The sequence below is a fragment of the Aedes aegypti genome, chromosome 3, assembly GCF_002204515.2.
Source record: "Aedes aegypti strain LVP_AGWG chromosome 3, AaegL5.0 Primary Assembly, whole genome shotgun sequence".
NCBI classification, from domain to species: domain Eukaryota; kingdom Metazoa; phylum Arthropoda; class Insecta; order Diptera; family Culicidae; genus Aedes; species Aedes aegypti.
The window spans coordinates 249875353-249899635 of record NC_035109.1 but is presented as its reverse complement, the minus strand read 5'-3'; the positions used below and the strand labels follow the sequence as shown (position 1 = coordinate 249899635).

Below are 24283 nucleotides of genomic sequence, written 5' to 3'. Positions count from 1 at the left end.
GCGTGTAGCTGGCACGACAATTGGTTCATAGAATCCCAGGGAAGTCAAGGGAACTACCATTACGAAAAGATGCTGAAAGTGCCGGGAACTGGACCTAGACGCTTTGAAATTAACAGCGGATGTTACCGTTTTCCTTATTAAACTTATTGAAGACAGTCGTAAGAAATTTCCAGTTTGAAACCTATGGAAGGGTTGGCAAAGTCGGCTCTATACTGCAAATAATTCTCAGGAATACCAGTGGTATAAAAATGATACTTACTTTTTGCCTTTTTGATCAACACTGTCAACCACGACGTTCCAGGTGCGATGGATTAAGTACAATAGAAAAAGCATTCGTGAGTTTTCAGGATTCTGTTGTTGTTGCTGTTGTTGGTTTTGACGGCTGCTCCTAGAGCCCGTATTGGTTGCCCCATTCTCGTAACAGCACCGTTTTCCGTTACAATCATTATAGTACTGTGCTTGCCTACGAGGCAGCGTCGATTCATTTGCACTGCTTATCGCATTTCCCATCTTGAATTGATCACCAACCGTTTGCCCAGCCAACAGAATTTCCAATTAATTTATTCTATTCCAAAGGCTCACGTTGCGCAGAACATGGACTTTCTAGTTTGATACAGCATGAAGCATTTCTCAAAAATATCTCTCACAGCTCTTGTTTGGTTCATCACTTGCTTTTTTGCAGTTCTCGTAACCAATTACGTCTTTTATTGTCTTGTTCACTATTGAATCACTTCAAATTTATGATCTACAAATTATTCTGGGGTCTTCCGCCAGCATTTACGAGGCCTCCTGTCAGGTACAGAATGATCACATTATTTCCAATTGAATGCGGGAAGTTTTTCAACGTTTGTTTTGCTCGGAGCAATTTCACTCTAATTTGGCTTTTGCTTCTTTCTTCATTGGCACACGCCTCTCAGCAATATCAGCTATTCAAGTCTCGAATAACATGGATCAACGCCAGCGCACCTATGCTCTAAGCCAGGAGAGTTTTTTTCGGCTTCCGACTAGCAGTAGTGCTCCGAGATATGCTTACACGCTCTGATGCTATCGCATTTTCCACTGCAAGTCGATTACTGTTTCTGCCTCATTCGCCCAATGCTGCGAGATGCCTAATAATGTGTTGGGAAGAGAAGTAAATAGGAAGTGATTAGTGATTCTGCAACTAAAAATTAAATTAGATTACGTTGGGCACATCTATCCAATGGGGCGATTGTGGATAACAGCGGTAACCGACAAATCGATTTGGTATTTGCTACCTACCACTATTCGAACAAATGAGGTCCCAGACTGTTGATGGGCCTATCATTCCATCAAAATGATAGTCTTCAGATATTCTATTCTGATTCGTTTTTTCATCTGAAGTCAATGAAAAAACCGTAAACGCATCAGACCGAAGACTTCCGGAACTACATATTTTAGGCTCTTTTAGGTCAACGGACCTCATTTAATGACTGATAGATAGCTTTGTCATGATATTTGGGGACATTCGTTTCCTTAAAAAATGTTTAACTATCAGTGGTTTATCCATAAGCATCAATTATATTAATTTCAAATAAGTATTTAGTTAGTATAAATAAGCGACTCAAAACTCCGATACAGTAGATAACAATACATGTGTCGCCGCAAATATCTTAAAAATAGGGAAGAAAAAACTAATATTTTCAAGAAAAAAAAACTGAAAACTATCATTTAAAAGCTGTTGGCAGCATTCTCAGTTCACATCGAAACTTTTTGATTTCATAGTGAATTGAAATTCCGGTAAAAATGTATTTTTGCAAATGGACCCTTTTTTAAATTCGTATATTGTATTAAGGATAATGAGGAGGAAAAGAAAAAAAAATCATGAGGATCAGAGTGTCCCTGAGAAAAAAAATATACAAAAAGTTATGTTACAATGAAAAATATGAATTTCTTACTTTTTAACGATTGTGTTTATTTTTTAACTACAAAAAACTTGTGAAAATGAATGAATGAATTCAAACATTTTGGGGCAAAAACCGATTTGTTATAGGTTTTAAGAGACAAAAAAAATACACGTTTCTCAAAACAAACACTACGCTAAAAACACTCATAGTAGGTCTTGAAAATTTTTAGGCAAAACTTAAAAATATGAAAAATTTGATAAAACATCTGGAGCGTAGTGTCCCGAAGTATTTGGATGCACGACCTACCTAGCCGTCAAGCGTATTTATCGCAACCCACCATGAGTTCAATACTGAAACTTTCAAAGTCATTCGGTAGGTTTTCGGAATTGGATAAAACATTACAGTTTGTGATATTTTCAGGGTATCAAATCGAGAAATGGATCTTACTAAAACCTGAAAGCTGAATTTCATGATAAAAGTATTGACAACTTTTTGAAGGAATTATAAATAAACATCAGTTAAAAACATCACGTTTCGAATCATGTGACATGAATATTTAGCAGGTGCAATGTTAAGTTTGTTAACTTAAAAAAAAACGAAACTGTACATCTTTTGGAAAACTACGATTAGCTTCATTTTTTTTTTTTTTTTGTTAGGGTGAAGATGCATCGAAGCCAAAACTCTAATTTTCAAATCACAAATCTAAAGAACTAGACAACCGTTTGAGCTAACTCGCTGGTGGTGATCAATGAATTAAATTTTCAGCTCAAATGGTTGTCAAGTTCCCTAGATTTGTGCTCTTGAAAATTCGAGGTTTGGCTTCGATGCACTTTCACCTTAATTATCATCAAAATAATACCCAGCTTAAATTTCAGCAAAAAAGTACTTTTATATTATTAAAAGATATGTGCTTAAGGTGATTATCAAATGAAGCCAAACTTTGAATTTTCAAGTGCACTAGCCTAGAGGATCTGACAGCCGTTCGCGTTGAAAATCGATCAAATAAAACAAAATCTCTCGGGAGATCCTAATTCCCGTAGACTTAAATTTTGAAATTATGAGTGAAGGAAGTGGGTAGCAGCGTCCAAAACAGAAACTTAACCACATCGTAATTTTGCGCGTATTATGGCTATCCGTTTCATAATAAATTACCCTTTCGGAAGAGGCTGTTCTTCAAAGCAATTAATATCAGCAAAATTAAAGGTCAAAGTCCAACGAATCTTATGTCGTTTTTCTTTATTTGCACCGCCTGCACCGTTTTCCCACCGGTGTAGCAAAACTTGCACCCAAACCGTTCTTTTATTCTGCACTTTTTATACTTGATCACCACCGGTGTAGAAAATCCTACACCCTGATCGAATCGCGTGTAGCAGGTAATGAACTCTTTTTTACCAATACATGTATGGTTTTTTGCTGTCAGTGTCGTTCTTGTTTTGATTATTTTGGTAGGTTTTGTTGTTTTCGATTACGAATAAACAAGATTCTTCATTTTTGGACATTTCTGCGCGGATGAAATGAATTTATTTTAGAATTGAATCTTTTTATTCAGTAAAAGAAGAAATGTTCTTAGCTTTCAGAAATGAACAAAACTACAAAAAATAAAGATCATATAGGGGAGGTGTACCAGTTTTGGCCACCCTAATGAAAAACATTGTTTATACATACTGGTTACTGTCAATACATCAAACGAAAGCTTTCAATCCATACTCAGCAGGGAAAATATTAAAACTAATCAGAAACTTTGTTTTTGTATTGAAAATGGGGGTGGCGAATACTGGACCGTTTGCCCCAGTATTCGCCACGATTTTAATTTCAGTTCTTGAATTCGCCACCTACGTTGATTTCTTATCAGGAACACCATGGCGCAAAGGAGCAAACATTTTAAGGAAAATGTTTTATTTTCTATTATTTTCTGAGAAAATTTTGCGGGTTCTAAGAATGTTTCCGTATCACCTTAAAGCAATTTAGCGAGCACTATACAATTGGCAATCATGTATGTCGTAAAACGGTATATAATCCGGGTGGCGAATAACTGGAACATGGCGAATACCGGAACACCTTCCCAAAGTATAATTGGGAATACTACGACGTCTGAGCAGGTCCGTCCCACTCGGGCTTCAATTGGGTACCACTTCTAGTACTGCATTTGGTCCCTCGGTAGTGCAAAAGGTACCCAAGTTTGACAGATCGCAGTACACTTTTCACGGCATTCTAGATTACCTTATGAGCCATAAAATTTTGGGCAACTGCAAGGGGCATGGAAGTCTTTAATGTGTCTTTGGTCTGAGTATGTTCTATCAGTATGTAAGGGGAACTTTTATAGCTAATGTCATAAAAAGGAACTCTTCACTCAGATGTTTGGATTACAGCAGAAGAGAAAATTTTACTGAAAAACGCGGATGCCAACAAAATATAATGATTACTAAATGTCTGGTTCCATATGTTTAAAAAAGAAACAATCGGTTTACGAGAAACCGACGATGATTTTTCATTAGGGTTTCAATGCAATAATCGATTGCATTTCATTGATGCTGTCTTTTCGTTATTAAAAAAGCTGATTCACTTTTCGAAAATATTAAGTGTTATACGATAAAAGATCGCCGTATTTTGCATCGTGAGTTCGAAACATTGCGGAAGTATGAATTTTGTAGAAGCTGCGGAGCTCATTTTGAATCCACATTTAGCGGCGGCAATATCACACAATTCAAATGCATAGTCAAAATTCAAGTATCAAGGACGTGAATGTTTCAAATTTTCTAAATCTGTATTTGATGATTTTTATTATTATTATTCGGAATTTGAATCAAGGTGTTCGAAATGAGATAAAATGATCACAGTGTTTGTCATTGGAAGAAAAATGTTGTTCCATACTTTTAGGCATAGTAACGTTTGCAGCCAGTGATATAAACACCGCTAACAAACTATAAAAACCCAAACGAATCTGTGTCCGAATCCTGTTTCCTGTGTCATCATGAATAACATAAACAGCTCTTCTATCTGTTGACATGCAAAATGACAAAATTGTTGTTTTGATTGAAGCCGCTGTCAAATTATTGCACCGAAACCGTTTTATTTTCCGGTGTCAACTGTTACACTCGCGTGGTGCACCGTCGGGAATAATCGAAAACGTCATTAGTATGTTAGAATTATTGGCTGAAAACCTAGCTCTTTTCTTATCTTCTAATATATCCCTTTCGGGACGAACCAGCACAATTGTGCTGTTCGGCACCCATGACATTGAATGATTCTTTTAGCCAATAAATCATTGTTTTACTAAACTTTTTTGATTTCGATTAATGAATTATCATTGATACTTGTAATTAGGCACAAAATCTTTTGTTTACACCGTGTTTAGAAAACACCAGCTCGAGGTAAACAAAATGTAAACAAACACCGTAAGAATTGAAAAAGTTTTATCTATCGCAACTTTTCAACTATTCGTTTTTGTTAGGTATGCACAGGTACGAATCGAGAGTGAAAGAGTCATTCTTTGAAATGGTGAAGACCGAATGAGAATTGATTCACATAGCAAAGATTTCCGAAGGGACAAAGTGGGACCAGCACAATTGTGCTGGTGCCGGCACTTACCCGGTCGATGTTCGTTGTGGACTACCAATTTTCATTTTCAGTATTTTGATCAAGCTTAGTGCCTGTATCTGGTTCTAATGACCACAAAAGTGCATAATATTGTATTATAACATAAATGAGTGATTACATACGAATCATTAAAATGATGTATCGTACAAAAACTATGTAACAGAAACTCATAGCTTGGGTTATAACCTTTTATTTTTTATACGTCCGTATTTGATTGGGAATCACATTTAATGTTTTAAATCTCCTATAACAAAGTTAAAGAAACAGTATAATTTTTGGGGAACGTTAAAAAATTACGTCAATCATTTAGGGGAGTGGAGGTGTACGAAAGTGTGACAGTGCATGCACTAAGGGCTTGGTGTGATAGTGAGCAAAGAAAGGAATTAGATAGACCTAAAATTAATGGACGTAATATTTGAATGTCCCCTTGCTTTGAAAATTTGTCAATACCATGTTGACGCGATAATCCATTTTGTTGTTCTACAACCAGCATTCAATATCTGCTATAATATCTGCTTTGTACCCGCGGACTCTAACCACTCGGCTAAGGAAGGCCCCGGCTGGTATTACTCGCAAAAATGTTGTTTAAGATGTTGATGTATGAAATGCGCTTTAAACTGGGAAACTTTCAACTTTTGCAGTGCTGTGAAATACTCTACTAAACTATCAAGTAAGGGGTCGTCCATTAATTAGGTAAGGGTTTATGGGGGGAGGGGGGTTTGAGATTTCTTACGCGCCATACAAATTATTTTTAATTTTTATACAACAATTCTTACTATGGGGGGAGGGGGGGGGGGTCTAAAAACCGCCAAAATTGTCTTACGTAATTAATGGATCGAATCTAATGAATGAAGCTCTAGAGTCTAGATTATTCGCTCATATTAAAAAAATATTGCTTCGTTCCTTTTACCTTAAAAAGTATATTGTCCAATTCTTGAATTTTGAGACTTAGATAAGCTGATGTATTAAAAATTAAAATCTGGACTTCATTGCCGTGCGTATAGTGTTGCAGAGTAACTAGCTGTATTGATCAAAGAAGTTTAGGTTCAACTCCCGCTGCAGTATTTTTTCGTCAGTAACGTATTACGATTGTGCCATTTGGCGTTGCATGCTAGTCCGTTGATTCGTGTGATGAACCCTTTAAAGGCCATAATCGTACATAATGCTTTCCAGGCAATTTTCCACGGTAGGATTGACAGCTAAAAGTGTCCATGCAACCGAAACGAAAAGGAAACCAAAACTTACAAGTATGGTCGAGCTTTACATTTCCCTTTGTAATTCGACGGTCACAACGGTTGCGAAACTTTAATAACTCATGGCAAACCAAAAAGCCTGCTGATCACAGCTATCTTATGAATTGCCTTATTAGAAGCATTATCAGTATATTCATTTTCAAATTGCTAGTTTCCAAATACTGAGATACATTCGAATACAAATTTTTATGTAATTTTTCAAATAGCTGGAATATATGTATGTAACAATTTCATAAATCAAATTCATGCTTTAATATGGTTATTGACCTGATTTTGACAATCCTTTTTAAACGAGTTTTTAAATTCCCTGTAATATGTGAGCTATCCATCAAAGTTCTTTCAGTCCTACACACTACTAAAAACTAACATAACAATGATGTAAATTCCATTTTTAGGAAATATACCTGTCACATGATAAACACATGCCAAATTGGTCGATTGACAAAGAGAGCTGTCAGCTAATAACTGTGGAAGTGCTCATGAGAAGTTAAGAAGCAGGCTTCTGTAACGTCAGAAAAAAAGAAGAAGTAATTTGATGGTAATTATTTGCACTTAAAAATGCGTCATTCTTGTTAATTAACGTGCAAGCTGTCGGGCACATATGACGTAAATTTACATAAAGTTTTAGGGAAGCTGCTTACGCAGACTGAATATTTTAACGCTTCAATTTAAGTTCTAGGAATAAAATGAATGATTCCAGTTATTTAAAATAAATCAGTTCCATGTTACCAACCTTTACAAAAACATCGTTTAAGCACCATTTGAAGGAGGGCTATATGATTTTAAAAGTGATTGGTAAAGTGAGTGAAAGAGGTTGGAGGGGGTCTCTTAAAAAATAACTTAATTTTCGAAACTAGTACACGACTCTGATAATGGCTTTATAGTGGAGGTCGAATTATGCGTATCTGTCAAAGGATACAAACTCTAGTGGAATTAAATGGTACAGTACTAAATTCGGTTTTCATTTATTAATTGGTTGGTGGTTTATAATTATTTTTAATTTTGATTTGTGTTCCATAATTATTTTTGAGAAAAAATCCCATATAATTTTTAAGGATGTAAACAAACATAGCAAAACCAAGACGGTTTGATAGAGACAATTAATTTTCAAGTTATTCACACATGTTTATTTACCCATTTTTATATGACGTGGACTAGTTCTTGAATAATCTCGATAAACGACATCGTCACGTTATGATTTGAATCTTAGAGAGAGCATGAAGTATTTTTATCTTTCGTACATTGTTTTCGTTTCATTTATAAGAAATATGATCTTCTCTAAAGTATATATTTTTTAAAAATTTTAATGTACATTAAAAAAATAATATCTGAATAATTAATTTGGGTCACCCTATCCCACGAAAGAGCACCCTAATGACGAAATAAAAAAATACGGGTCCATAATTTTTTAAAAAGGCATAACTGGAACAATTTTCAAGAAAAATAAAAAAAATATTTTTTTTTTCGAACATCGACCGCCTTGGGGACGGACCAGCACAATTGTCTAAATTTGACTCTAAAAATTTCATGGAGTGATAGAATAGCCAAAATAAAGAATGTTTTGTTCTACGAGATGATGAGTTTATAAGGTAAATTTTGAAATAATCACTTAAATATAGTCCGTCCCGAAAGGGATATGAAACAGTCTTCTAAGATCATCTTTATACTCTGAGATTTAAACAAGTAGAGTTTTCAATCTCGGGAACATTTCCCGGGAAATGAGATTTCCCGGGATTCCAGTTTCCCGGGAAATGATTTTCTGTTTCCCGGGATTCCCGTATTTCCCGTGTATTTGTATTAAAAAAAAAGATTATTCATTTCCAAACAAAGCCATCGCACAATTTACTTTTCATATCATTCGAAACAATGAGCTCACTAGTTCACTAGTTATAATTCGATGTTGATTTGCTGTTTTTCGTAATCAAATAGTCATTGATGAAATTGATATCTTTTTGACGATATGTTAATGAAAAAAAATTATATGCTTTACATTTTTTTCATGAATTGAGTAGGCTTATTTAGTTTTAATCGATGTAACAGTCACAATTTCAATATAAGACTCTAGTTGGTTTTTTTATTCTAGTGCTTGGAATGATTAATTCAATGTTGGTAAACATTATCTGAACTTTATACGATTTGTCAAGAACAACTCAAGTTTATTTAGTTAAAATATGCTTAAGAGAGATTTTCTCAACTCTTTCACTAAAATGTTTGATAGGAAACTTCACAAGGACTTTTGCTTAATGTTTTGAACTTAAAACGAAGTCAACAGTTTTTATTTATTTATTTAAGAAACATTAATAAATTACTCACAAAAAAACAAAAATAACCATGCAAATTTACTGGTATAAAATAAATACACTACCCACCAAAAATATGGAATCGTTGTAATACTGAGTATTTCAGCACTTTTAAGTTTAGCATCACCAAAAATCACCTAAAATTGAAAATATTAATGATTAAAGGCCGCATATTAAAAGAAATTCCCGAAAAACAAACTGAAATTTCTCTTTGCAATCCCGAAATAATATTAATTTTAGGAGATGCTAAACTTTTCAAGGTGCTGCAATATTCAGTATGAATTTTGCAATACGCGATTCCATACTTATGATCGGTAGCGTATACATGAAATACGTATAATTTAAATAAAAAAATCCATCAAATTTGCTTAAGTTTTACATTTTTGAGAATTTCCCGGGATCCCGGGATTTCCCGGGAAATAGCAATTTTATTTCCCGTTTCCCGGGAAGTCAAATCCCGGGAAAATTGAAAACTCTATAAACAAGCATGCTTTGAAATAATCTCAATAAGCAGGATCGTTTCGAATCTTGATTTTTTGCAATCACAGTGAGCGGGATTATTACTGGGATTCAATCCCAGGATGAAATCCTTATGATAGGAATTGTCAATTACCTTCAGCTCAAATGCAAGTGAGAATGTCAAGATGGTTGTGAAGAAGAGTGCACGTTTTGTCCTAGGTATAAATACCTCTACTATTCGCAAAAAAAAACGAAATGATCAGCAGCAATCATTCGTTTGGACAAGTGAATTTAAGAAGATTTTCCATAAAATTCGAATTGAATTGCATGAATTTTCAAGAAGTAACATCTAGACTTGCCGTTTTCATCATACAAAGTTATCCATCTTAGCTACATCTCACATTCAATAGGGCAACCGCATTGCGCACGCCAGTTGAGGCTAGTCACTAACAACACAACGGAACAAAATTACCATTTTTGCGTATCTCAAAGAACAAATTATATGCCTCCAGTTAATTTGGGGTTACTAAATCCAATACCACTCTCAGAAACTCTCTTACCAACTCTGCTTTTCGCGTAGTAAGATTTGTTGTGTGAAAATCAAATAAATGTCATGAAACAAAACCGAAAACTGAATTTTAAGCATAATGATAAAAAATAGGGAATGTGGCCATAGCGCGGAGAAGAATGTAGAAGTTGTGCCACTTTTAATTTTCTTTTATTTGTAATAATCACATTGAGCATTGAGATTTCTGTTTTTACAATAAGCATATTTTACATGTAACAAATCATTACGACATTGTAGTCTGCAATCCAATTTCGAATCATATTAGCTCCATAGACACTGTAGAAGCAATGACCGACCGTTTTACATGACTCTCTATAATAAATCGAAAAAAAAAAACAAGTCAAATTGTATAGCTAAGATCACACAAAATACTTCACCGTATACGAACAAATGCCATCTGACAGCTAACTGGAACTGGAAAAATTCTTCAAGAATGATTACCAAGCCTCAAGCGCATCCCGTGTGTCCTGTCAAAGACAATTTTCCCACGAATGTTTGACGCATTATCATGGATGACTCGATATATTTCGATAACACTAATCAATCAAGGATTGAATCCTGGGATTCAATCCTCTCGTTCAAAACGCATGATTCAATGCATGCTCGGATTGAAACATAATAAGCGCGGTTTTTAAATCTCAGCAGCTCTTGGAGTGAGATTTTTTGAAGACTGATATGAAAAATACAATGTTTAAGATGAAACATCTCGTAATCCAAGGCGGCTGTCACAAGGGTGACTTTTATTATTTCCCTACCTTCTGATCAGAATTGAACTCAAAATGCTATGCATTCGGGGTAATGGCTTTCAAAACAGTGACTCATTCGAGGTAGTGACGCTCGGGGTAATGACCCATTCGGAGTAATGGCTTTCGGGGTAATGGCGTTCGGGGTAGTGTCATAGAGTCTCTTCAGGTGCGCCGCAAATTGTTCACAAATAACTTTGAAATCAGCTGGCAAATTGTTTTACAAATACTTTGAAAAATGATTGATTTTTAAAACATTGAAAACATAATTAGCTTTAATCGGGTATTTTTCGAAACTAGATAAAAAAAAACTATTAGGTTCATCGTAATTTTATTCTTTCAAGTTGTAACAAACTTTCGAGAACAAAGCGTTTCTATCAGATCGAACACCAATATTTGATATTTTTCTTCAAGAGACAACCATTTCAAATGATACGCGTTTTAGCAATTTTATGTTTTCCATTTCCATAAATTTCACTCGTTACACGATTGATTCAAAATGAAATTCGTAACTGCCCTTCTACGCCTTCTTGACTCATGAGCTATATAAACCTTATGGACCGCGGGACAAATACGCAGTGTTATTAATAATGAAATCTTGTAAAATAGATCTTTACTCGCAATATGAGAGGCAAGAGAGTTTGAAGTTTACAAAACATATTTTTTCTGATTTCAAAGCTTAACAGACAATAAACGATGAATTTTGATTTATGATTTCAAAGACATCTTCGAATCTATGAAGTAGATCTGAGAAAAATAACCTAATCAAGGCTTCAGGACTGAGTAAAAATCTTATTCCGGGATGAGCCAGCCTCGGGCTGCAAATCTCGTTAATAAAGATAATAATAATAATAATAAAAATCTTATAATAATTATACATTATACATTACCTGTCAAATGTATGGAATCGTATTACTAATACTACTATCAAGAAGAGCTAACACCAATCTTTCTGATAGTGATTTTAGTTTGCGTGGGCCCTTTTCAAATGTTTGTCCAGAATTTATGTTTGCAGGAAAATATACTCATTTTTTTTAAATAAATCAAAAATAAGGTTAACTTTAACGCACCTAAAATTAGCAGTATTTCGCAAAACAAAGGAAAAGCATGACATTTTGGTGAGATTTTCTTCATGATTGAGCAAATTTTGCTAAATTTTAAGACAATGTTTGGATTTTAGGAAATTCGCAAGTTTTTCCATATGATGATATATTGATTCCACTCTGGGCCAAAAGTAATGCATTAATAATTATTTGCAACTTGGTGAATTAATAATTCATTGCAATTTGGCGGAATCTTATTTGTTTGTTTCCTCTTGTTCTGATGGTATTTATACAAATTCATATTCACTTGATGAAAAGTCTACAGTACAGACAGATATGGTATCACAAATTTCCGAACTTTATAACCACCAATATAAACTGCAAAAATGCGTGTGAGTTCAGTGTTTATTAGAAATGAGAGTGAAAGTTGTGCACTCTTTTATATCCTGCAAATAAAGAATAAAATAATATATTAACAGTTCGGGAAGTCTCCCTTCTGCGCCTACGGTAGCCAGTATTTATAGCTCAGAAATCCCGTAGGTACGAACAAGTAAAAGGTACCAGAGTCATAAGAAATATCACTTGAGATAGGTAGACATGACAGTCCTTTCCCCTTTAGAAACTTTCTATCAACTCTTTAAAAAGACGCCTTCGTTACATTACAACAACGAACAATCGAAAATATACCCAACAAATTCCACAGCTGTAACTTCAAAGTATTTATTTCATGACTACAAGACAATCAAATCATTGGATTCATACTGCTTTGCTCAACAATACATTTGGCAACTTCGTCAACACTAAAGAACAATTTCGTTCATCTCAATATAGCAATCGCATCACAAAAGAACAACTATGTTCACAATATACGACAATTTCGTCAGCTCTGAAGACGACACACTCTGACTGACACACTCTTCCAGGTTTCCATATACATATATATGGTACGTAAATATAATTGACAGATACCGACTACACTAACATGTTATTGCCTGATTTTATTAAATGAGAAAAAATAAAGAAAAAAATATCGTATCTTCACATTAGAAAAAAAGCGTACCAATCACCATCACAATACATCATAGGACTAGTAGCTAGAAGCAAATTAGCCATTCAGATTTGAAAGGTGATAACAGAATAATTTCCCTCCAATGTAACATAAACCTGTCTACATCATACTGCATTAAAGTTGGTCATCTCGGTCATGTGTTCAGATACCCATTATAACAGAACCAACTAATTACTGGTAATTTCCTGTGAATCATGGCTGATCAGTAACGACCGGCTTTGCATTGCAGCGTTTGGTGCCCGAGCAGGAACGAATAACTCGCGCATATCTATTAATATCGTATTTTGGTATTATAGCTTTATTAGGTATTGTTCAGTATTCCAGGAATTGTGTTAAATTAGGTATTTTAAGGTATTGAAAATAGTGTTTAACATAATCAAAAATATCTTATCCGGTATTCGGAAGCTATTGAAGACTGCTTGAGGTATCCAACTACAGTCAATTCTCCATAACTCGATATTGAAGAGACCATCGAGTTGTGGAGGAATCGAGTTACAGAACACAATACCAGTGAATCAGCCATGAAAACCAATTTCTTCTATCGTTCTCTAACTCGATATCGAGAAACGAAATTTCGAATAAGGGAGAGTTGATTGTACTATAGTAAAATTTCACTCCTTAACGAAAACTTATCATGTATTATTTAGGTATTGCAATACCTGATTCAATCATCACTTTGGTGATTGTAGAATATATACATTAGCGTGGGACAAAATTTAGATTCTCGCTCCAGTCCACTTTTTAGATTGCATTTAGGTTCTAAAACAACTGTGCGAAATTTCAGCTCGATCGGTGAAACTATATTTTAGCGCCAGCCGTTCAAAGTTCGTATGGGATTTACTATGGAAAAACTTTCTTTTGCAAAGAAAAATCGCCAAGGGTCGCCCATTGACCTCTATAAAAATTCCGAATGCAGACCTCAATAGGTAATTTTACCATGAATAATATTGCCGTAGATCGCGAAACGATTCGACACTTGTGAAGAAATATAATTTACATATGTATGATGATCAGTTGACAACCGCTCTCCGTGCGCGACAGACGTATTTCTCTTGGCAGATCTTTCTCGTTCAGTTTTTTATATTGCGAATCCTGTACCGACAATTTTGCATTTGTTGTAAAATGTCTGTGTACAGATAGAACACCCTGGTCGTGGACTTTAGTGTACTGCCAAAGCGACCGCCTTTGGACCAGGTAAAAGAGTTCCTGAAAACGTTCATGAAGCTCGACATGGCCGACGTGAAGAGCATTCAACTACACAATCTGAATAAGTGCGTGTATATTGAAATGATCGACGCCAGCGTAGCTCCCCGGCTGCACAAGCAACACCATTTGCAGTACTGCTTTGTGCATGAGGGAGTAACATACTACATTCCCGGCCCCACGACAACGGTGAGGATCCTCGATCTTCCACCGCATATGTCGAACGATGTCATTACAAAACACTTGCAGCAGTACGGAAAGGTGATTTCAGTGCAGAACGAAGTCTGGAAGCACTTTTTTCCGGGCGTGCCAAATGGTGTCCGTATGGTGAGAATGCGGATAGAAAAAAAATTGCCGTCATGCATTGTGATCGAAAATCACAGCACCGTCATCAACTTCCCAAACAATCAGTCGGCTCGTGTCGACCCAAAGCCGCAAGCACAAAAACCTTCAAGCGATGCCAATGAGCAAACAAAAAACGACCGACAGCTCATTCGCCGCGATGCCACTGTTCCATCATCGACCGATTCTGACGGGTCAAACACAATCGAAGCAGAATCAGATGACGAACACGAGAAGACTGGGAAGAAACAAAATGATGATCAACACGGAAGCGAAACAACGGAGCTGGAATCTGGGAAGCGGCGGTTGTCAACTGAAGCAATTGAAAGAATTGAAAATGAATCGAAGCGTACCTACAACCAGAGTGAACCCGGTACAGAGTGGAGAGTTCACAACACAAGGTCGAGAAAAAACAAAAAGTGCGATAGTAGTAAATCTGTAATTTTGTAATGTTTGTTGAATAAAAAAGATTTTCAATGACATGAATGCACCACAGCGGTGTAAAGTGTCACTAATAAAAAAAAAATATATGTGTGATATTATTTGAAGCATTTTACCTCTTATGTGGGCTCTCTCTTCCATATCTTATTCTACTTTAATTTTTAAAAATTGTATGGACCGTGTTTATTAGCTAGAAGCTCACCCCCTCATCCCCGTGGTTTATGGATGACTCCGTAGTTTGATATTCTGTAGAAATTTATTTCGGCTCGGACAGGTGAACAAGCATACCTCATGCCCAATATTCATAGAAGTAGGATTGAGCTAAACTTATTGTACGTATCGTACATCACTCGTAAATGCAATTGGTCAGTCAGTGCACAAAGATTAAATTTAGCATGAACAATTTGACTGCGCGTGCCGTAGAGTTAGCTTGCTAATGGTTCTGTTATTGAAATCCCTCTCAATGTACATTTCTCTTGTATCACAGCGTATGTTATGTAGCTAAGCAAATATTAACGCCGTCTGCATCTTAAGCCACAAATGGGAAACAACTACGTTTCCCCCCATAAATTCAACTACGATGCAATGATGGATGGAAACGCGTCTGGTTGAACGCCATAGTAAGCCAAGGGGGTAAATTTTTTTTTTTTTCAAATGAAAATGAAGTAGAGAAAAAAAACAACGAAACAAGACAAATTGAATAAAATAATAAAAAAAACCTTCCTTAGCCGAGTGGTTAGAGTCCGCGGTTTCAAAACAAAGCCATGCTGAAGGTGTCTGGGTTCGATTCCCAGTCGGTTCAGGATCTTTTTGTAATGGAAATTTCCTTGACTTCCCTGGGCATAGAGTAGCATCGTTTCTGCCACACGATATACGAATGCAAAAATGGCTACTTTGGTAAAGAAAGCTCTGTAGAAGTGCTCATCTGTTCCAGTGAGGACGTTCATGCCAAGAAGAAGAAGCAGAACAAGAAGAAGAATGAAAAACAACAATTTGTTATTTGTATAAACATTTGCTAAATTTAGGTATTTTGAAATATAATGGCATGATATTATATCAAAATTAGCACATGACCAGTTAAAGTTACGAGCAATTCATTAGAAGAGCTTTTATTACAAAGATATTAAGCTCGATGTCCGCATGATAGGGTAACCAATATATTTTGGACCCCCTGGGCCATTTTCCTGCAAATTTCCCAGTTTAAATCAAAAGACCAACTCCATTCGCATGCCATTTGGAAAGATGGGGCTATTCCGCACTTGCATCAACCATTTGTACATAGAAATAATGTGTTTATTTTATCTGAAATTAATTTAATTTAATCGGTTCATTCATACAACCGTTACAACACGTTACACACAGAAATTGAAGTCGTCAGAAATTTTTCAAATGTAAACAAAAACGTTTTTCAAATTTCTGCACTAAAAGCGGTTTTCTATTCGATTGATTAGACTATGGGCAAGCATATTATACACCTAGTGTCGTGGACTTTGTCGCCAAACGATAAAAAAATGCCGGGGTTCCAAAATATAAAAATAATGAAAATTACTGCGGACGTAATTCACATTATGAATGAATGACACATGATGTAGAGTAAGGTGGGGCAAAAGTTCGACCTTAGTGGTATAATCAAAATTTCCAAGAAAATAATAGCAGATGAAACAAAACAAATACCATACAGCGAACCTTCAACATATTGGCTATAACTTTGCTGAACAAACTTGTGTCAAAATATTTACCCATTTTTAGTTATAACAGTTTTAAAATTGATTGTCTTAAACGAACTTTTGCCCCACCGGTGGGGCAAAAGTTCGAATCTAGTGTGGGGCAAAAGTTCGTTGGCTAAAACACAAAATATCAATACTTTTATGCCAGGCATACTTTATACCAGCCGTAAACTTATGTTTGCCGAAAAATACACACTAAATTTTCATCAAAAAATTCCCAAAACAGGGTTAATTGTAATACACTCAAAAAATAGCAGTTTTTCGCAAAACTAAGTGAAAATGTAAAATTTTTGTGACATTTTTCGCACGATCAGGCAAATTTCACTAAATTTGAAGATAATATGTGGATTTCAGGCAATTCGAAAAATTTTCCATGGGTTTATACATGGGTCGAACTTTTGCCCCGCAGATTCGAACTTTTGCCCCGCTATGGGCCAAAAATTGATTCCAACTATTTATGGAAAAACTAATACACGTCAAAGCATCCTTATGATAGGCCTAGAAACGCCCTTACATAAAATATTGAAAAATATTTTATCTTCATTTGGATCCATACATCGAAAGTTTGACCAAATATTACAATATTTACGTCGAAAAACAACAAACAGCCATAACTTTTCCAAATCTCAATCGATTTTTATGATATTTGGAGTGATAGTCTCTTACTTGAATAGCATTCGAACCACCATGACATTTCTAAGTTTTGATTTGATTTGAACTAGAAATCTTAAAAAGAAACTCTTGCCCCACTCGAACTTTTGCCCCACTTTACTCTAAGTGATGAAATGAAGTAAAAATGTGTTCTGAAAGATGTATTGAACGAAAAATGTAATTTTACATGATGAAGGACATGAATACGATGCCACTGTGATTGACATTTCCCGAATCAGACACCATGGTATTTAAAATGTGACACAAATTCACGTCATTTGGCTCGCATTGTCTTGATTTTTTCGGAGTGTGCACCTCTAAGAATACATCTATGGAATGCTGCCAAAACTTTGTTCCAAAGTACATCACGGATTGATTTTTTCAGTGATTCTAGTAAGGTTCATACGTAGATGCATGTGTGCATCCCTCCAAGTGCAAGTCTAAGTCACCTTTGGTACTCGCCTATATATTTTCTTTAGGAAATTTCTTTACGCAACTCTCAAATTATCTCGAAAATGAAACCCATATTTCTATCTCAATTATTACATTTATTAAGAATCACTTCACGAGTCTTTTTTTTTTGTTTCTTGCGAGTTTTGTCTCGTTTGTTTTCTTCTGAAATGTTCAGTAATTCCAAGACATTTTTTTAAGGAATTATGTTGATAACCCAAGTAATCATACGGGTATTTTACGGCTAATATAGCGAATGTCATCTGTATAATAGCAGTACATTAACGTAGCGCGAATTAAAGTTCTATTTGGTTTCTTTGAAACTCTCTCCTACAAAAGTCCTTTCGAAAATAAATTTTCTTGACATTTTCTTTGGATATCCTCAATGATATACAACTTGCGTATTTTGAGCAAACATATATTTCAGATTTAGACATGGCGCAAGTGACTTGAAGGTGCAGTTTTAAGATATGAAGTATGGCCTTCAGTAAAGTCTCCATAACTTTGTTATTTTTTACCAATTCTGAAACTTGTGACATCATTATTTTCCAAAATCAAAACTTGTATAAGTTAAAAACAATTTTCTCCAAATTTTTCCGAAATTAACTTAAAAATCATCTTATTTTGACCATAACTTCATGAATGCTCAACTGGTTTCAAATCTTTTTTTTATGATTTTAAACATAATTTAGTTGTTTTAAAACTATGTATACAACAATATTGCAACATATTTAACTAAAAAATGGTTACGAATTATTTGTTAAACAAAAATTACCCAAAAACATTTTACCCAAAAAGAAATTAAACAAACTTTCATGGATTATTCAAGATTAACTGCCGAATGTTACGTTTTTTACTATAAAACTGAAGTTTATAAAGCAACTTGTTATAAATGCAAGTTGAATAGTACATATTTTATTTAAGCATGAAAAAATATGTTTGTGACGAAATTATTTAAATATTGTTGCAAAGGTATAACAAACAATTAAAACCAGTTTCAACTTTAGTGATAACATTTAATCTGCAAAACAATAAACAAATATGATTTTTTGTTTAAAATTCATGTTTTTGTGAGTTTGATAACATTTAACCTGCAAAACAATAAACACATTTGAATTTTTGTTAAAAATTCATGTTTTTGTAAGTTTTTGTAAAATAAATAAGTCAACACCATTTGTAGTAAAATGTGCCGCATAAAAAGTTGGAAAACAACTAAATGAACATCAAAAACATGTAAATAGATTTAAAATCAATTATGTGTTCATGAAGTTATGGTCAAACAAAGATGATTTTTTAGTAAAATGAGGAAAAATTTGGAGAAAACTACTTTTAACTAAGACTTATTTTGATTTTGAACAAGTTTGATGTTCAATGAACTTTTTAAAAATTGAATTTTAGAGAAAATGATGTCAAAAGTTTCTAAATTGGTCTTGAAATAATAGAGTTATGTAGACTTTACTGAAGGCCACTTTTTGGGTCTGTTTAGGATTCCGTCAGAGATTTATGTAAAAACTCTCCCTAGAGTTTTTTTTTTATGTTCCTCAAAAATTCATATAGAGACTTTAGAAATTTGGAAATTTCTAAGATATAAATCGTTGTAGAACTTTCTGAAAGAATTTCTGAAGTATTTTTAGAAAGAAGAAGATCTTATTTTAAAAACTCTGGATAAAGTTCTTCAAGTATCTTTGAAATTATGCTTAAAGGAATAGATAGTGCTCATGAGGAAATAACTGTTAGAAGTTTATAAAGAAATCCACAGAGAAGCTCTAATATTAATTGAGCATGAGCTTGAGCTTGATTGGCCGTCCGTGGAAGCTACTCCAGTATCGCCAGATATGCTGCACTTACACAAGGAACCAACCGAATGACTGTTTGGGACTAACAGTCACCCTCAGTGTATAAGTGCTGGTGATCTTCTATTTTTAGGTAACAATGGCGCCTGCAACGTCAGAATCCAGACCAATGAGGGGAAGGGGGAGGAATTGATGATGCATTAAACTGGCTCCCACAGTAGACCGGATATACCCCTGCATCTACGCCACTTTATGCGGAAGTTTATGGATTGGGGGAAAGGCATGGCAGAGAGGTTTGCTTTTGCGGTTAGCAGACTGCCTATGTATCAGGCGTAAAGAAAGGCATACGCGTGGAAGAATGGAAGCGTTAGGAAAACGGTTTCTCGCCCGTCTCTGATTCTAGCGTTTGTGATGAACGAATAGTTTGAGTGTGATAGATTAAGAATGAAAAGAAGCAAGTGAGAGGTATACAACTACAATGTACGAGGAAAGGGACGGGCCTGGGATTGAACTCACAACCATCTGCTTATGGAGCAGAAGCGGTAGCTATTAGACCACGAACCCCGTCACCACAGAGAAGCTCTAATATTGATGTCAGTAAACAAAGAATAATTCTTGTTTATTAGAATAGGTGATAGTTTTGAAGGATTTTTTTTTTTTGAAAGTATTTGAATTGATTATTTAAATTAGCATTGACAGTATCCCTGAAGGAACTCCCATGCTGTCGTGGAGTCTTAGAATGGAAAGCGTCCAACGAAGATTCATTCGTGTGGCATTAAGGAACCTACCCTGGCGTGATCCACGGAACCTGCCACCATATGCTAATCGATGTAAACTGCTTGATCTGGACTCTCTGGACCGGCGGCGCAAGACTCAACAAGCTGCTTTTATCGCGAAACTACTGAACGGAGAAGTGGACTGTTCCAGACTTCTTGCTGTTTTGAATATTCGTGTAGCTCCAAGAATGTTACGCGGCACTGCTTTACTCCAACCAAGGTTCCATCGAACAGCTTTCGGTTACCACGAGCCTATGACTGAAATGATCCGCATCTTCTCTAGTGTTGAAGGCTTACACAAGTTTGGTGAATCTTCCCTGCGATTTACGTCACGCATCAGGCGTCAAAACGATTTTTAGTTAAGTCCCAATTTCATGTAGACAATAGTCAGATGAAAATAAATCAATAATAATAATTCCAGGGAAAATTCAACAGGGAAAAATTCAACAGAATGTGTAGAGGTTGGGTTGGCGCTCATAGAAATTACTTGGATGAATTCAGGAAAAAAAATAGAAAACATTGGAGTAGACTGGGGATAGATTCTTATCTTTGCAACAATTGATGAACCTTGTGTTTTATGTTTTATATTTGATAGAATACATAACCAGAGGAAAAACTCAGAATAAACCCGGGAGAGCTCTGGGCAGGAATCCCGAGACATTTTTTGGCGTAATTTATGACGAATTGCGTTGAGGAATACTCCGACAAACTATTTAAGGGATGCCTGCAGAAATTCGCAAGCTACTTTTGAAAGAAACAATTGGGGAATCTATGATGAATATGCTTGAAGGAACTGTTATATCCCATGTCAATAATTGGCCAGGGTAAAATTGCTGGTCATTAGGATCTCTACCAATCGTATTTTCGAACGTTTTCAAATCTAAATTTTTCCTAACCCTCAACCTGTTACTTATAAATAAAAAATGACCCACAACGAGTTTCTACTACACTTTACGCACAATGAGTAGAAAATGAGGATGATGTCCTTCATATCATAACGTTCCATGCAAAAAGGGTACAGTGCAAGAATTCGTGAATGAACACTTATGAGGTCGCTTAACGTAAAAGTTAACGAAACAGTAAAATTAATTGAATACGGTAATATTACTAAATCCGTGAGATTAATGGAGACAACCAAAAACAAAATTGAATACTATATTAGTTAATTCAAACCGTGAATTTGTATTCTTTGACAGATGCGCGTATTTCAACCTCAACTGTAATGGCCTAATTCAACTGATTGGTTTTGAACTGACCTAGATGTCTGCTTCCCTTTTTTTATAAAAAAAAATAAGTTACCTTCATCTGTACTTCCATTTTTGTTATAGTTTTACTCATACCGTATTGGGCTACTAAATGATCGGAGGCGAACACTTAATTGAATTACAAAACATTGCCTTGCACTTGAACTGATGACCATGCATCTTGGAAATGGGAACACAATAAAAAGCAAAAAGTAAAACATAATTATACGATGGGCGCGTGAAGAAAGCGAAAAGAGATGAAGTTCGTTTGTTGTACTGACGGGGGACCAGCGGTCATTCAATGGCTCTTCTCGCCAGCCGACAAAACAGACATATGCGAGAGTGGACACTCGGCCTGGGGGTGCGATTTTTTGATGATCCCGCAAAAGGTGTAGAAAGGCCACGCGAAACCCCACGAAGCGCTGCCGTTGTAAATAAAAGTATCCGACAGTGCTAGACATTCCAGATTCGACTACTTAAGCTGCTTTGTAGTGTATTGCCAAGTGGTGTGTGCTTATAGAAGTACAACTCAATAGACACGGTTGGATCGCATTGAGGGAATTTCTATGAGCTATCGTGAAAGATGATTAATTGCATTATGTACCTATGAGGAGATACGCAAACAGATAACTAAATTTGTCTCGATTTGCTATGCGGGCTACCATTAGTCCAGAAGCTCGACAGGCAATACAGTCAACTAGTAGAAATTGAGCGATGACTTTTCTGATGTGATTGAAGCGTTGTGGGAATAGCGATATAGTGCATTTAACAAAATAAAATGGATAGTGAACCTCCAATATACACTGTAACTATCCTTAGCGTATTATTGATTTATTTCGTTCTTAATCAGGCTAGTTGATAATTCTTGCTAGTGTGCAAGATAAGGTCTTCCAAGAACTCATTGGAGATTGAGAATATGATTCTACATGAGTTAACGGAGATCTATTTATTATTTCTATGTAGAAGAAAATCTCATATTGGACCCTAGAAGATTGTTATATTTTCAAGAATCGTTTATATTGGCAAGTTCCCAGTTCTGGTAGTGTTTTAGTTCATTCAAAAACTTCCTGGAATAAATTCCTTCAATCTACTATTGTGAGGTGCAATATTCCGATGGTTTTAATATGGAATTAAACACTAAACATTCATATAAGCCGTATGGATATGTACCGGTGTTCTTGATCTTCCTAGGACTCAATGGAATACAGCCCTAAGGTTCTACAAGCATTATAATGGTTTTTATAGAGGCATAAACTTTTAACCATTCATATAACTCTGAACGGAGTATTGCATTGATTCGTACGGATGTTGCTATTGAATAAAAAAAAAACAGTCTATTGCACACAACAATTTATAGGTCCTAATAACATGAGTCTACTACACGTGTAACGCTGATCAAACAATCAATTATTACGCTGGTAGATCTTGTAAATCTTACGGACTGTCTTTCCAGAAGCTCTTGGATGACTATGAACTTCCGTCGTTTTTTTAATTCGCAGATAAACTCTTTAAACATTTTTGAGCATGCAACAAATTATGCCTGTGGGTTTGAGATACTTGGATGTACGTATATATGTCCACAAACATTTTTTTAGAGGAACTCTATTTATATTTAATGAAACATACTGCACTGAATTACTAATAGTGCGTACTGCACCATAATCGTCTACTATGCACCTTATTACGTAGATAGATTCCAAGATCTATATTCCAAGAAGTCCTTGGATGACTCAGAACATCTCTTGAATGGAACACAACAATACAACAATAAAATCAAAGCAACAAATTGCTCTGAACTTCTTTGCATATCAAAGGATTTCAAAGGTTCAAAGATCACACTTGTAGATCTGGAGACTATATTCCAGAGTATTTTAAGTTTATGGCAGGTATTACCAGTAATATGTAATAATAATTCAAAGATTAAACACGTTTGAACTAAGCTACAAAGCATAAGTTTGAAAACAAATCAGATTATTTCTGCGTCACTCATCATTTCAATAAATAATTTCTCATTAAAATGTCAACTCAATTTACACACTTCTCTTCGGAAAAGTGATAGAATATTGTCTTAGTAAAAGGCTACCTAGTTATATTGCAATTTTAGAGATAACTTTCCGTTCTACGATTGAACAGAAAGCTACCGCAGCTGTCACATTACTGATTTTCACAAAGCATCATCGATCGGCTGTGATGATACCTTGGAAACTATGCTGATGATTGTTGCGTTCGGCTGTTTTCCAATGCTTTGGACTCTACAAGCATAGTTTGATTAGATAATTTCGTTCAACAATACAATGATTCTTAGGCCTGCGGTAGAATTTTGACAGCTGCGGTAGAACTCAAAGGTACCGCAGAACGGAAAAATTTCAAAAGAAACGCAATATTAAAGAATTTGTTTTTACACTAATACCCGCCAATCAGCAATATCTCGTGATCTTATATTATAAGTCCTCAGCAACAAATATTGAAAAAAAAAAATATCTTTGAAAATCCTGTTTGGAATATGAGTCATGTTCGGAATTTGAGCTGACATAGAACTTGCACAGGTAAGTTGTGGAAAAAGCAAAATGTCCTGATTTTGAATCTTTGGGAGATGGTCACCCTACGAAGGCCTCCTCCACTGACATGCAATCAATTCCAATAAGGTCGATATCGTCCGCAAAGCTAAGGAGCGTGTGCGACCATATCTCCTAATAGCACCCTCTAGTGCAATATTAGCATAGCATAGCATAGCATAGCATAGACTGACTGTACATGTC

At 35.4% G+C, this 24283-nt stretch overlaps 1 protein-coding gene across 1 annotated transcript in view; it reads right to left on the bottom strand.

The window, feature by feature from the left end:
• Positions 1 to 24283, bottom strand: part of LOC5570371 — a 368473-nt gene that overhangs the window by 316103 nt on the left and 28087 nt on the right. The window contains exon 2 of the mRNA XM_021851600.1: positions 260 to 1109. Coding sequence (XP_021707292.1) covers positions 260 to 510 — 251 coding nt within the window. The 5' untranslated portion in view covers positions 511 to 1109. The remainder of the gene's footprint in view (positions 1 to 259; positions 1110 to 24283) is intronic.